Source organism: Ovis canadensis, chromosome 3 (assembly GCF_042477335.2).
Source record: "Ovis canadensis isolate MfBH-ARS-UI-01 breed Bighorn chromosome 3, ARS-UI_OviCan_v2, whole genome shotgun sequence".
NCBI lineage: Eukaryota > Metazoa > Chordata > Mammalia > Artiodactyla > Bovidae > Ovis > Ovis canadensis.
In genome coordinates this window covers 103,844,690-103,858,637 of record NC_091247.1, presented here as the reverse complement: position 1 = coordinate 103,858,637, position 13,948 = coordinate 103,844,690, and the positions used below count along the sequence as shown (strand labels likewise).

Sequence of the window (13,948 nt, the reverse complement as noted above, 5' to 3'; positions counted from 1 at the left end):
CTTCCTCTTGTCCCTGCTGCCCACTTCTTGAAACGCCATGGGAGGCAGATGGTCACAACTTGTATTGGCTCCTGAAACCACCTGCAAGTAGGCCCGGGGTAGGGCGGGGTGGGGGGAGTGGGTAGGGAAAAGAAACTGGAACCGTCACGCCCCAGTGGGCACCTAATTTACTGAATGAACTTCCTTCGGCTGTGGGTTACTGACCATGCAGGAAACTAGCTGCTCAGATCAGCAGATGCCAGGCCTCTATTACAGCAGGAGCTTGTTCCAGCCGCAGCAGGTCCCCTAGACTGGTCAAGGGTACAGAGGACTCTTCATTTCCACTGCCTGTGTGTGGGCGTGAATTACAGAAGCCAGGCTAGGTCCTGGTTTTCTTAAAAATATCTTGGCCCTGGACAGGCTCCTTCCTAAAGCAAAGGGGCTTGGTGCCTACCTGTGGCAGTGGAGGAAGTTCCATATTGCATGGTTATCTGAAGCATTCAAGACTAACATTCCTGCAGGTAAAGGCTGAAAGTAATCATTCTTCCCTTAAAGTGGTGGGGAGCCCCATCCACACATGAGCCAGTCCGCACAAGTTTAAGCTGCTTCTAGGAAGTTCCTCTCCGCAGGCCCCCACTCCCATTTCCCCTTCCCAGAGTACTGGGAAGCCAGGCCCCTCCCCTTCTACTGCTTCTATTCCCTAAGCCCCGACTTCTCCCTTTGGCCAGAAGCCATGGTTGGCTCCCCAGAGGCTGTGGCCCTGGTCTGGTTCCCAGCCCAACCCACCACTGTGGGAAAACACTGGAGCCTGGCCTCTGGACCCCTCTCTAGAGAGGGGCACAAGCAGGAAGGGGGCCGGTCCAGCCCCACTCAGCCCACAGGGAGCCTCCCTCTTGGCACTCAGAAGGTTTCAGCCCAAGTGTCTTATCTCCGTGACAGGAACAGTTTCATTTTCTCCATTTTATTTGTCAATATAAAAATACTCAAATATTTACAACAAATAAATACGCGGGGACACAATAAGTTACACTGCTGGGAGCCCTCCTCCTAGGGCTGGGAGAGGAAATGCCAGATCCCCAGCATGCCCACCCCTCTCGCCTCCCCCCCTCCCCCCCACACACAACCTTTCCCAGCCCTGCCAGGGAGGACAAGTATAAAACACCACTGAGCCCCAGGGCCAAGTGGGAGGCCCCTCCCAACCCTTCCCCCCAAACACACAGGAGGCTGCACCTCCCTCCCCCCACCCTGAACACATTCATAGCCCTGGGAGCAGGACCAGGCCCCACCCCAGAGCCCTGATTCCCCCCAAGGGGTACAGCACCCTGCCCGGCCCACCCCCATATGTACATGGCTGCCCCCTACTGGGGACAGGGGGGGGCAGGGGAGGCAATGTGTACGACCCCTTCCCCTTCATAGCGCCAATGACCCACCAGGAGGACCCCAGGCCAAGGGAAGACTCGACAGAAACAGGAAGACTGCCTCTCACACACACGCACACACACACACACGCACACACACGCACGCACGCACGCACGCACAGGCGTAGGTGCACACATCTGCATTCACACACATATGTACACAAACACCCACATCTGCAATTTCTGCCTTGAAAGGTTTTGGCTGTTGGGGTCCCACGCGTCTGTGATCCACAGCCTCTCACAGAGGAGGAAGGTGCCCTCTGCAAGGCTGGTGCCCTGGTAAGCCACACCAAGTGGCAGTGCCCGTGCTGGCAGAGCAGGTCCTCATGGCCGGGCGGTCCCGGGCAGAGCAGTTGCCCATGCCATGTCCCTGAGGTAGCTGGTGCCTGTGCAAAAACGTAGGGAGCCGTGCCTCCCAGGCCGCCGCCCGAGGGGCCCCCTCATACTGAGGACTCCTCGGGGTTGGAGTCCGGCAGCGGCTGGCGCTGCTGCAGTTTACGCCTCAGTTCGTCGGCGAGCTCGGGCAGAGGATGCCCGAGGCCGCCGCGGTCCTCCCCTCCCAGCTGGAGACGCACGTAGCCGTTGGCGTTGGAGTTCCGGCCACCTCCCAGATGGAGCCGTGTCGGAGAAGGCAGGGGCTGACCGGGGATGCCGGGGGGCGGTGAGGGGGGCCCACCGCCGGGCTGGCACCGGGCGTGGCCAGGCACGATCTTGAGGGACCCATCTGAGTAGTAGTAGCCCACAGGGTCCCAGAGCTTCTCGTCCGTCTCGGGGCCGGGCCGGAAGTGGGGGCTGGTGGGCTCCTTGGGTAGCTCCAGCGGGTACACCAGGGTCCTCTCGGCCGCCTTGGCACCCTTCTCCAGCTCCTCTCGCAGCCGCCGGCGCAGGGACAGAACCAGCAGCAGCAGCACCAGGCACACAGCGCCCAGGGCCACCACAGCCAGCCACACCAGCCCCAGGTTCTCCAGCGGGGCCCGGGCCTCCAGCGTCACCGACGGGCCAGCCACCACCGCCACGAGGTAGCCTTCAGCAGCCAGCCGGGCCCCCTGCTCCTCCGAGAAGCAGTGGTAGGCACCAGCGTGGCGGGGTTGGGCAGCCATCACCACCAGGGCCTGCAGCCGGGCATCATAGAGGAAGGAGCCGGGCTGCTCCGCGGGCAGGTCGCGGCCCCCAAAGGTCCAGCGGGCGTGGGCGAGGTTGGAGGAGAGACGGCAGGGCAGCACCAGATCCGTGCCAGCCACCACTGTGATGTTTTTGGGCGTAAGCCTGACTGTAGTGGCGGAGAAAAGGAGAGTCAGTGGGGTGCAAGACGCCCAGGCCGAGGGAGGACAATGACACCCCGGTTCTGGTCCCCCGAGGCCCGTACACCCTGGAAGGAGGGCTAAGACAACAGCTCACCTTTCTTACTGCCCCGGAAATTACAGATGCTCGAGGTATCCGAGACCGTCACGTGCTGGATCAGCAGGGACCTGGTGCGAGGAGAGGGATCCGTCAGCGTCCCGGCTCCAGCCCCCCTCCCCGCCCCTCCCCGCTGGTCCCCGCACATGCAGAAGCCCCCCTCACCCGGAGTGACCGCCCACGGCCACGCAGCGGCTGCTGTTGGCGTTCCAGGCACAGTAGGGGTCCCGAGCGAGCACACAGTCGGCACAGGAGCGGTACTTCATGCAGTCGGCTGGGGGCAGCTGTACCAGCTGGGAGCGGGAGCCCGCGAAGAGCAGCTTCTGCCAGAGAAGCACAGGACGGAGACTGAGCCAGGTCCGGGCACGGCCCGGGCGGGGGCTCGGATGGCTGCCAGGGCGCCGGGCCGAAGCAGGAAGCGGGCTGTGCTCACGTCCCAGAGCGGGAAATCTGAGGGCTGGCAGGCACGGAGGACTTACTATAAGCCAGGAGCAATCCTAAGCCCCTTACAGCTGTGACCTTGTTAGAAAGGAACAGCAGACCTGTGAGGCTGAGAGGTATCCTTGTGCCTGCTCACTCACACACACGTACACACACTCACACACACATGTACACACACTCACACACACTTATACCCACTCACACACACAGTCCCCCCCACATGCACACACACATACTCTTACACACACTCACTCACTCTCACATACACATATACACTCTCACACACACACACACGCGCGCGCGCACACACACAAACACGCACACACGCACACACACACACAGCTCCAGAATAGTATAAATAGCACAGGAAGTTCAGTTTCCGCAGATCCCGTCAGCCTCACAATAGCACCAGCAAAGCATAAGGCATTTTCCTGTTTCAATGGAGATAGCCAATCTGTGTGTTTCTGCAACTACAGGCTTTCTTTCTGCCATGATTCCACGTTCTGGGGAACAACCTGAGCATCCAGAGTTGGGAAGCGCCAAGCATGTGGAAGTGCCACAGACATGTGGGAAGAGAGGGGCTGGGGAAGGGACGAGAGGGGCTGGGGAAGGGACGGGAGGGGCTGGGGAAGGGAGGAGAGGGGCTGGGCAAGGGACGAGAAGCGCTGGGCAAGGGATGAGAGGCGCTGGGGAAGGGAAGCTTCGAGCAGCACTTCAGGGAACTGCTGACTACGCTGGGGCTGGGGATGGCAGGCAAGAAGGCATCACGCAGGCGTCAGGAGCCAAAGTGGCATGAGGCCGGGCGGGCGGTGGCACAGCCCCCTGAGGGGCCTGAAAACAGCTGCTAAGCGCCCTCAGGACCAGGCTGTATGGAAGATAGGGCGCCCGCAGAGTGCAGATTCCACGAGCGTTCTGGCTCCCCTCTCGGGCATCTCGCCGCCCCTGGGGGCCATGCGGGGACACGGTGGGTGGGGCCTGATGGTTACCTTGCTCCGGGACAGGACCAGGCTCTCCACAGGCTCCTGGTCAAATAGCTGCAGCTCCTCAATCAGGTGAACCCAGGGCCCCAGGCTCACAGCCTTGAGCAGCCAGCCATCTCCTGTAGGAGTTGGGGGGAGCAGGTGTCAAGAAAAGGGCAGGAGGGTCCTGGGGTGGGGCTGTGTCTGGATCTCCCTGCCTCGGGCACACAGGCCTTTGCCTAGCCCTAAGCTGCCACATCCGTACCCACCTGTGCCGATGAACAGCACCGTGTAGGTGGCCCCATCGAGCCCCGTGACCCGGTCCGCCACCAGGTGGGTGAGGTTGGCATTCTTCTTCACCAGCAGGGGGCGGCCCCATCGAGGCCTCACCTGCTCCTCCATCAGCGGGTGCTTCTTGATGAAGTTGAGGATGTTGTCGGGCAGCTCCAGGGAACTGGTGTAGCCGTGGCGCCGGTGCCAGTTGTTGATGCACTGGGGGGTGGGCAGGGTTTGGGGGGCAGCTGTCAGCCCAGAGGGTAAGGCACCAGAGCAGAGAAGGTGCATGCGTCCCCGCCTGGGACAACTCACCGAGCCGGGCCGCGGGCTAGGGACAGGGTCAGTGTAGCGGCCCCACCTCTGGGCCTGCTCGTGGTACTCCTTGTAGGGCCCCTCGAACACCTTCTGGATCTCCTCCAACTGGTACTCGCAGACTGCTGACAGGTCCATGTCGCCCCTGTCACAGCAAAGGAGGGACCCCAAAGGTCAGAGCTGGGTGCCCACAGCGCAGGGCGCGCAACGGGAAGGGAGGGCCCGAGCCCAAGGAGGCCACGGCCACACGTGATGTGGTGGCAGCTCAAAGTGCCACTGGGGGCACCTCTCACGGAGGGGTGGTGAAAGGGGCAGGAGCCCATCGTCCTGCTTGACCCCCAGGACCTCCCCGAGAGGCCTGCCCCATCAACCAGCCCTAACCCACAGGCCCGCTCCTCCCGCCCCCGAGGGCTCCTGGCCAGCTCACCACCGCGCCCGGAAAACCCCGAAGAAGGTGGTGTTGTGCCAGGAGGCGCCCTGGAGCGTGTGCAGCGCCTGCAGCCGGTTGAAGTAGAGCTGCCAGCCGGGCGCGGAGCACGCCAGCCGTGCCTTCAGGAACGTGGTCCACTTCCTCTGCAGCGTCCGCGCGCCCCCCACGTCGCCCTGGCAAACGGCAGGGGACACCGCGGCCGGTCAGCCCTGCTGGGCTGCTGGGCACCCAGGGCTGCCCGCCTCGGCGGTCTATACCTTGCAGACGCGGGCCACGCGGGCCACCACCTGCTCGGTGTAGCAGTCGTACTCCACAGCGCGTTCACTGAAGAAGAAGTACACCTTGTCGTCGTCCCCCGTGTAGCTGCCCACACTCTCTGGGACGTAGGCGGAGCCCACAAAATGAGGTTCTGGAGGGAAGGGGAGGTGTGTCAGCCCAGACATCGGGCCCTCCAGGTGCCTCCCACACCTAGCTGGCTTCTCAGGGCTCACCGTTGAGCCAGAAGGCCAGGTACTCAGTCTTCATGGCGTGATGGGGCCCCATGTTCCGCAGGATGACTGGTTCCGTGCCCAGGAAGTTGTTGAGCGTGGCCGAGTACAGCTCACCGTCTACAGGAGACATGGGGTCAGCCCATGCAGAAGCAAGGTGCAGACACCCAGGCCACGTGGTCCCGGAGCGGGAACAAGTCCTGGGGACCCCCAACCTGCCGTGGGACAGCCACTCACCCACAAGAAGGCCGGTGTGGCCCTTGGCCGGGTCATAGGGGCACTTGCCCTTGCCATCCTCAAACTCGCTCCGCTCCAGGGTGAAGGTGAGCATGTCCTGGGGGAGGGGACACGGCCATGAGGATGCAACAGGGACAGGCCTGGGGGCTGGGGGAGGGGCGCAGCACTCACAATGTAGGCGCACTTGGGCTGGAAGGCGTAGGTACCGCACACGTACAGGTGCGACGTGTTATATGGCTGCAGGAAGCGGATGAAGTTGAAACACTCCGTCTGGGGACAGAGAGGCATCTGTTAGTCTGAGTGCCTGGAACACAGGGCCCCGGGACCCAGACCACCACTGGGATGGAGCGGAAAGAGCGTGCATCATGCACCCCCCCGCCCGCCAGCAGGTCCCGGAGAGCCGACCTGGTTACTCTTCCCTTTCTGGATGCACTCAGCCTTCTTCTCCACTGGCGCCTCCCATGAGATCTGAGGACAGGGAGGGGACACATCAGCATCGCTGCAGGCGCACACCACGCACGTGTCATCAGCACCGCTCGTGGCAGCAACATGGGGACTCCGGGTGGGAGACACTGTCCCCACTCTCCGGGAGCTTATTCCAGAGAGGACCAGGGCCCCCGCTCCCCCAGCACAGCGGTCCCAGCAAGTGCTGCAGACTTGCGGGCGAAGCGACATGCTCACCAGGGAGGATGGGGTGGGGGCGGCCAAGCCCAGGGGACAGCCCGTCCAAGCGAAGCCCCCAGGTCCTTTCTCTCACCCCTGTGTGCCTCCCGCTCCCCCACCTCTCACCACTCCCTGCAGCTCCAGAGCCTCCACGCTGAAAGCAAACAGGGCCTCCCGGGCCCCGACATACAGGAGCCCCGTCTTCTCGGTTAGGGTCAGCGTCAGGAAGTCCTGGATGCCCGTCTGGGAGAAGCGCCGCACCACCGTGGCTAGCTCTGCAGGGACAAGGCCGGAGTGATCAGGGCTGGGGTGAGTGGACCTTCCCGGGACTCCAGGCATCCCCTCTCCCCCAGAATTAGCCCTCCTCTATGCAGTGGTCACTGCACATTAGAGCCAGCATCCCACAAGCAGATGCCAGCCAAGCTCCTCTGACCAGCAATAAGGGGCATTTTCTGAATAGGCTTTTGATTCTGACAGCTCCACCCAAGCCTCCCTGGCTTTCCCCACCCAGGGAGGCAAATCTGGGCTGGAGAGGAGGAAGGAAGGAAGGAAATCTCAGCCACAGCTTCCGGCCAGAGGAAACCATCAGCCTGGTGGCTCTCACTCTCAGGGTCAGCAGCCACCTCCCCATCCCGCCCCCGCTTCCTCCGCCGCTGCGTCCTTCTCTGCTCTGCTGCCCGCTGCCCCCACCAGGGTCCAGCCTTGCCCTGGCCCCTGATCCAGCTGGGCAGGATGGACGGAAGTTGTGAGCATTCCTTGTCTCAGAGAACCCTTCCCTCCAGTGGGTCCCAAATGCAGGCTGCTAGGGGTACAAGCAGAGCGGGCCATGGAATGTGGAGACCAGGGCAGGGAGGGCGGGGTAAACCAGAGGCTGGGGACCAGAGATAGTGCTGCAGCCTGGGGCTGGGGAGACCTGTTGCCATCCGTTGAGCAGGGTGCCACGACATTCATGTAGCCACAGGATTCCCATGTCAACCCCCAAAATAGCTGCTGGACTGTCCTCAGGGTCCCCCTAAACCACCCTTAGTGTCTGGAGCCAACGATGGGCCCAGACACAGACCAGCAAGGGAGGGCTTTGCTAGCACAGAGGAGCCTGTGGGAGGTGAGCTCATCCCAGGTCCCCAGAGCACAGGGATGATACAAACACCTGACATCACCTCTGCATGCAGGCGTGTGTGCACAGAAGGGCTGTCAGGCCACTGACCCCCTCCCCCACAGGAGCATGTGCACACGCACACACCCCACCCAGGGCCATCAGATGGCACGAGTGTCAGGTCAGCAGAAGGGGGGAGTCTATCATATCAGGATCAGGGTTGCGAAGGGGGCTCCTGGGGGCACAGAGCTTGAAGATTTGGGAGTGGGTGGTAACACCCTTTGCTTCGTGCTTATCTTGGCTCAGGTTTCTCTCTTTAGGCTCTCAGTGCTAGGGATAATTCCAGAAGTGAGATGTGGGGAGAGAGGCACAGAATGATCACTCTTGGATAACAAGGCAGCCAGGTCCTAAGCGTAAGGAGGGCTACCCCAGATCCTGGCCTGGACGACCAGCTCTGGGCTCCTAGAGCCACTCACTCACATTTCTTAGGAGGCTGTACCACGTACATGAGAGCCTCAAGCCCGACTGCAGAATAAAGCCAGACGCTCCAGAAGGCAGTTCCTTAGCACCCCTCTGCCCCCAGCAGTCCCTCCTGGCCTTCTGCTCCCAAGCCTTCATGCACTCACCGCCAGAGGATACCGTCTTCCGGGGCACCAGGTTCCACCACACCTCAGCCCCAAGGCCCAGGCCCCACAGCTCCAGCACCAGCAGCCAGACGGCCCAGTGTGGGGCCATGGCACACGCCCCGGCTCTGAGCTCGGGCCAGCTGCCCTGCTGGGGGAAGAGAAAGGGTCAGAATCATAGCCAGAGAGAACAGACCGGAAGGGGGCCCGCACAGGCCGTGCCAGGAGCCACTGACAGGACAGAAGGTCTGATCAGGCCTGCCCAGGGCTCCCCCCGCCGCCCCAGCCCTGGGAGCCACCACCTCGTCCCCTCCCACACCTGGCCTCTTCCCCACAGCTTCCAAAGGACCATGGGGTCTCCCTGAGGGGACGGGGAGAGCTGAGTCAGCTGCAAGAGTGGACACTCAAAGATCCTCCGGCCCTCCCCCACTTTTCCTCTACAGGAAGTTGTTTAAGAAAATAAAGAGAGGACCCTCCTCCCCCACTCGGGCCTGACAGATTGGAAGGATTTCTTAAAATAACCTCTGCGATCAGGACCTGGGCCTACTGGGGCTCCAGCCAGCCCAAAGGGGATGAACCTGTAAGTGGGGCAGGCGGTAGGAAAAGCCCCCCAGAGAGGACTCGGTGCATCAGGCCTGCGGGGGTCGCGGTCCAGCCTCTCCCCTCCCCCAGCGCAGACAATAGCCGGGCAGAGCCCAAAACCCCGTTCCACATCACAGGGCTGAAGTGGGGCCGGGAGCTGGAGGGGCCCCGTGCTTCCCGAGGCCCCTTTGTTGCCCAAGAAGGCAGGCAGGAAGTGGAATGGGATGGGCGTGGAAAAGACCGGGGCTTCATCCTGTTCCACGCACAGCCTCCTAGGAGACACCAGCCCTCGGGCTGAGGGGTGCGGGACAGATCTCTGGTCTCATCAGGGATCTTCTCTGCGGCGCTTTCAGGCGGGGGCGGGGGGAAGTAAGGACCTGGCGGGGAGCGTCGGGGGGTTCCTCCTGAACCGCGGGGGCGCCCGGAGCAGGGCCAGCGCCTGCTGCGCTCTCCCGGGGTCTGATGAGCCTTCCCAACTCAGGGATCGCGCCGGGACCCCGGCCGGGCAGGCCATCTGGATTAATTTCCACTGCTTCGGCCCTCCAGGGCACAGAGACACAGAAGCTGAAGATCTGTTCGCCCCAAAGCAAAGGGTCCAGTTGGGACCCTGTCCTGGGTTCCCCGCGATTCTCCCCTCCCCCAGCTCCGGGGATTTGAATGCAAACAAAGCGGAGGCGCTGGGAGCGTGGCGGAGCCCGACCGACGGACGCCCCCTGTCGGCCCAGTTCCCCAGCGCGGGAAGGGCGGCGGGGGGTGAAGGGGGGCGGGGATGCGTTCACCCCTCAACCCGTCCCCCCAACACACTCCCAGCCTTCTCTCGATTCCTTACCCCAGGCCCAGGCCGGACCCCGCAGCGCGCTCCGAGGCTCTGCCGGCACTACTCCTCCCAGGGCGGCGGAAACGGGCAGCCCCGGGGGTGGCGGTGTGTAGAGGGGTGCGGGTCCCGGCGGCGCGCCCCCCACCCTTGCCCACCCCGAGCGGCGGGCCGCGGACGGCGCCCCAGCAGCTGCAGGGCGAGCGCTCCAGGCGGGGACTGGGCGGCGCGGCTCTGGAGCCTGACTTTCCAGGACAGCCCGCCTCCCCAGCGGAGCGGGCGCGCGGCCGGGGGCCGCGGCAGGGAAATCCGATCTCACAACATCGGCCTCCGTCCAAGCCCGCCCCAAACTTTCCGTCGGGGGTGGGGGAGCCGGGGGCAGTTCGGGGGCCTGGAAAAGATCGCGGGCGCGGACCGGACAGTACGAGGGACCCCCCGCACCCTGAGCCCCGTCCCCCGCCCCCGGCCAGTCCGTGCCTCCGGACGCTGGGGCTGCGGGCGCCACTAGCCCCGCTCCCGAGCCCCCGCGAAGCAGCCCGCGGGAGGCGCAGGGAGGCGCTCGGGCGGACAGCTGTCCTCGCCGCCGCCCCTCCCTGCGCCCCCAGACCCTGTCCCTCGCGCGTGTAGCGTCCCCTGCTCGAGTCTGGGGACAAAGCGGCGGCCCCGGAGAGCCCCTTGGCTCTGGCCCCGTGCAACCCCGGCCTCACTCACCTCTTCTTCGCTGCTCGAATCTCTGGGCGCCGCCCTCGCGTTCGGCTCCGACCACGGTCCGCCTCTGCCCGCGCGCCGCCGCCCGCCCGCCCGCGCGCGCCTGCCCGCCCTGCTCCGCTGCCCCTCCGCCACCGCCCCTCGGCCCGGCTCGGCTCGGCGCCCCTGGGCTCGGGCTCCCCGCGCCACCGCGGCGGGCGCCGGCTCTTTCTCCGCCGCTGCCGAGGCTCTCCGCCACCTCCCCCCTGACGTCAGGCGGGGTGGGGGATGTCGTCGGAGGCCGGGGGCGTGACGCGAAGGCCCGCCCCGGAGGGGGCTGCGACCCGCACGCCTCCCTGCTCCCTGGCTGGGGGCTCGGACCCCCGCCCTTCCCGGAGCCAGGCCGCCCCGCGCCCCCCGGCAGAGATCTGCGCCACCGCGCCGGGAGGTGGGGCGGGGGAGGGACATCGGGCCCTAGCAAGGCGGGTGTCGGACTCACCCGGTTTTCCCGAAGTGTCCCCCTAAGCCAACCGTGCGAGCTGGGCAGCCCGGCTCGGGAAGGGGTCTAAGAGGCTCCCCACGCTATGGTTACTGGAACGAAGGCGGGCGGGCCACCTCCTGGAGAGCATCCCAGGCTTCTCTTTGGGGCGCACCAGAGTGGTCTTTTGGCCCCCCGATTCTGTTTCCTTTCTTCAACTCCCACTGAGCCCTGCGATCAGACCGGAACGGACTTCACCAGCCAGGAAGACGGACACCCCACCCCCACCCCCCACCCCCGCCTCAAATCTCCGGAGACCTTATGCCTCTTGTTTCTCAGGCTCCAGAAGGGACCGGCTCAGCGACCCCTCGTCCTGATCCGGGTGAAACCACCCTCGACTCCAGTTGTGCTGAGCGTACCCTCAGGAAATGACTCCTCCTGGTGCCGCTAGAAGGCTGAATAGCAAGTGACCTGAGCCCTGATGTTCAGATGAGAGGGGCTGAGGGGAGCCTCGCTGGAGGAGGTCTTGAGCCTCTGCCCACAGCCGCTCCTAGAAGTACCTTTTAGCTCTGGCCTCCTGGGCTGTGCTGGGCTGTCCTCCTTGCCAGCTAGTTAGTCCTCTGAGCTGGGCCGGTGAACAGCGGAACCCCAGGGAGGCTACCCCACTGGGACCTGGAGACAGATGCCACCTCCTAGCTAGGGACAAAGGGCAGAGGTGAAGAGACTGGTGGCCCAGTGGCTTGAGTGGTAACTTTAAGCATGGTGCAGCCCTGGAGGGGAGGGACCCTTTAGGGCCTTGTCAGCAGATCTGGATTATAAATCAGTCCCGACAGGAGCTTTTGTTCTGGGTTAAAACTTGGCATCAGAAAAAGTAGAGACCAGAAGAGTAGTGGAGATAATTGGGAAAAGCAGCCCAGTTTGGATTCAGTAACAATTGGGTCTTTGCTGGTATACATAAAGGCCCCTTCTCCTGCACTGGCCACAGCATTTCCCAGCTCCTTTGCACCAGAAAAAAAAAAAAAAAGCTGAGGCCTTGGAGATACTGGAGATAGGGGGTGAGCCAGTGAATCAGCAGGGGTGGGCAGGGAAGGCTCTGTTCCAGTTGACAGGGCGGGAGAAGATGTGCGACCCCCTTGTCCCAGTTAGACCTTGCTTCCTTAATTTAAGGGCAGGTAAATCCATAGGCGGGTACCCTCATATTTGGGTCTGTGCTTTAGACTTTGCAACCTGCCTTCACTCTGCCCTCACGACCACCCTTTACAAAGTAGGCATTGCTTCTCTCATTTTATAGATCAGATGAGTGGCAGGAAGGCATAACCTGCCCAAAGTCACACTGATAACTAGCAAGGTCAGAATGTTAAATCAGGCTTTGAGACTCCTGATCCCATCTTTCCACTAAGTTATGGGCTATCCCGACGTTTAGGCCACAGACACTTCGTTTTCTGCTGTCTTTTCTCACCTCTAGGTGTGAGGGTTACCAGGCCGAGACCTGAGCTCCTGGCCCCACCTGCAAGACTGGCCCCAGGGGAAAGTCTCTGAAGGGTTTGGTTTCACTGGCAGGGATGTCTTCTGTAGCTCAAGGCGGGCTTCTTGGTTCCTCATCACACAGCTCTTCCCTTTCCAATGCTCCTCGCCTGCTCCCCTTTCTACCTTGCTCATTTCCTGCTGGATTCTGTTCCTTTCCAGTGCTCGCCTTTTCCGTGGGTGGGTGGGCAGGGGGTAAAGTTTCCTGCATGCCTGTTTGCTCGTGATTCATACTTTAAAATGAGGGTTTCCCTGGTGGCTCAGATGGTACAGAATCCGCCTGCCAATGTAGGAGATACGGGTTGGATCTCTGGATCAGGAAGATCCCCTGGAGGAAGGCATGGCAACCCACTCCAGTATTCTTGTCTGGGAAATCCGATGGACAGAGGCGGCTGGCGGGGCTACAGTCCATGGGGTCGTGCAGAGTCAGACTGAAGTGCAAAGTTGTACTTCAGTGCAACTGAAGTGACTGACCACACTCGTATGGAAGGGGCCCAGGGTTCACACCTTAGGCCTTCACAGACCCTCTTACTTACCCCATTTGTTTAACTGCTTGTGGCCAAGAAAAGGCAGATGGACTAAATGCCGCACCACCTGCCCCCCCGACCCCAGCCGCCAGGTTCCCTAAGGACCCACTGGCAGCTCACGCTGGCCCTAGAGACAGATCTGGGAGTCGTATCTAGATAGCTAGGGCCCCCTTGTCCCCGTGGTTTGGTTACCCGCCATAGTGCCCCTTCCTTTTAACTCCAGCTCACCAGAGGCTGCCTTTTGCCAGGAGCAGGGCCCAGGGTTCACAGTGGGGTTCTCTAGTCCACACTGCTTGGCCAACTTCCAAGGCAGTCAGGAGCTGTCGTCAACCCACAGGGGGGAAATGAAACAGCCTGGGTCAGCCTCCCTTCAGGGATCTGGGGGCCTGGGGACCGAGGTGAGTGGGGACAGAGGAAAAGGACTTCCTCCCTCCACTTCCTCCTGAAGGAGGGTTATCAAAGCCGTCCACCTGGGAAGCCCTTCCCTTCCACCATCACCGAAGGAAGCAGGAAAGCATCCGTCATCACAGCCCCGGACGCTGTGTTTCCAGTGGCCTCCATCAGGATATCCCCCAGCCTTTTCCCAGGCGCTCAGGGATCTGGAAAGGGTGAGTGGTGAAGTAGCCAGCATCACTGTGAATTTCTGGCCTCGAGGAGGCTCTTTCACTGGTCTTGGACTGGTTTTAGAAGATTTGGTCAGCTCCAAACCAGTTCCAGAGAGGGCCCATTACACGTCCTGAGGGATACTGCACGCCCTTGGGTGACCTCAGAGTGCACACCTCTACTCAGGTTACAGTGAGGCCTCTGGAGGGCCTGAGCGTCACCCACACCTCCTCCCTCCTCGGTGTCTGTTTCTCTCTCGGGGGTGTGTTTGAGGGGAGAGGGCTGTGCACAAGAGCCCGGCCTGGAGAGGAAGGATCCTGAGCTGGATGCTCGAGCCCTTTCTCTGAGCCCAGTAGGGGCAGCCTCGAGAATTTGGAAAAATCCCCACTTCAGTTTCTTAGGCCACCCTTGGCAGC

The 13,948-nt window shown here is 62.5% G+C and overlaps 1 protein-coding gene across 5 annotated transcripts; it reads right to left on the bottom strand.

Moving 5' to 3' along the window:
- Nucleotides 1-924: 924 nt before the first annotated feature.
- SEMA4C (semaphorin 4C) lies at nt 925-10,639 on the bottom strand. 5 transcript variants are annotated; one of them, XM_069583907.1, is made up of 15 exons: nt 10,425-10,639; nt 8,321-8,468; nt 6,728-6,876; nt 6,344-6,406; nt 6,110-6,208; nt 5,939-6,035; nt 5,705-5,821; nt 5,471-5,622; nt 5,211-5,386; nt 4,784-4,928; nt 4,465-4,687; nt 4,223-4,335; nt 2,961-3,118; nt 2,796-2,866; nt 925-2,667 (listed from the first exon to the last, which is right to left on the bottom strand). In XM_069583907.1, exons 2-15 carry the CDS (start codon nt 8,427-8,429, stop codon nt 1,838-1,840), a joined length of 2,502 nt encoding a protein of 833 aa, XP_069440008.1. In that variant the 5' UTR covers nt 8,430-8,468; nt 10,425-10,639; the 3' UTR covers nt 925-1,837. The 5 variants fall into 5 exon arrangements, with proteins under 5 accessions (XP_069440008.1, XP_069440009.1, XP_069440010.1 ...); XM_069583908.1 differs by having other exon boundaries at nt 8,321-8,465; XM_069583909.1 differs by lacking the exon at nt 10,425-10,639 and adding an exon at nt 9,729-9,923 and having other exon boundaries at nt 8,321-8,465.
- Nucleotides 10,640-13,948: the final 3,309 nt, after the last annotated feature.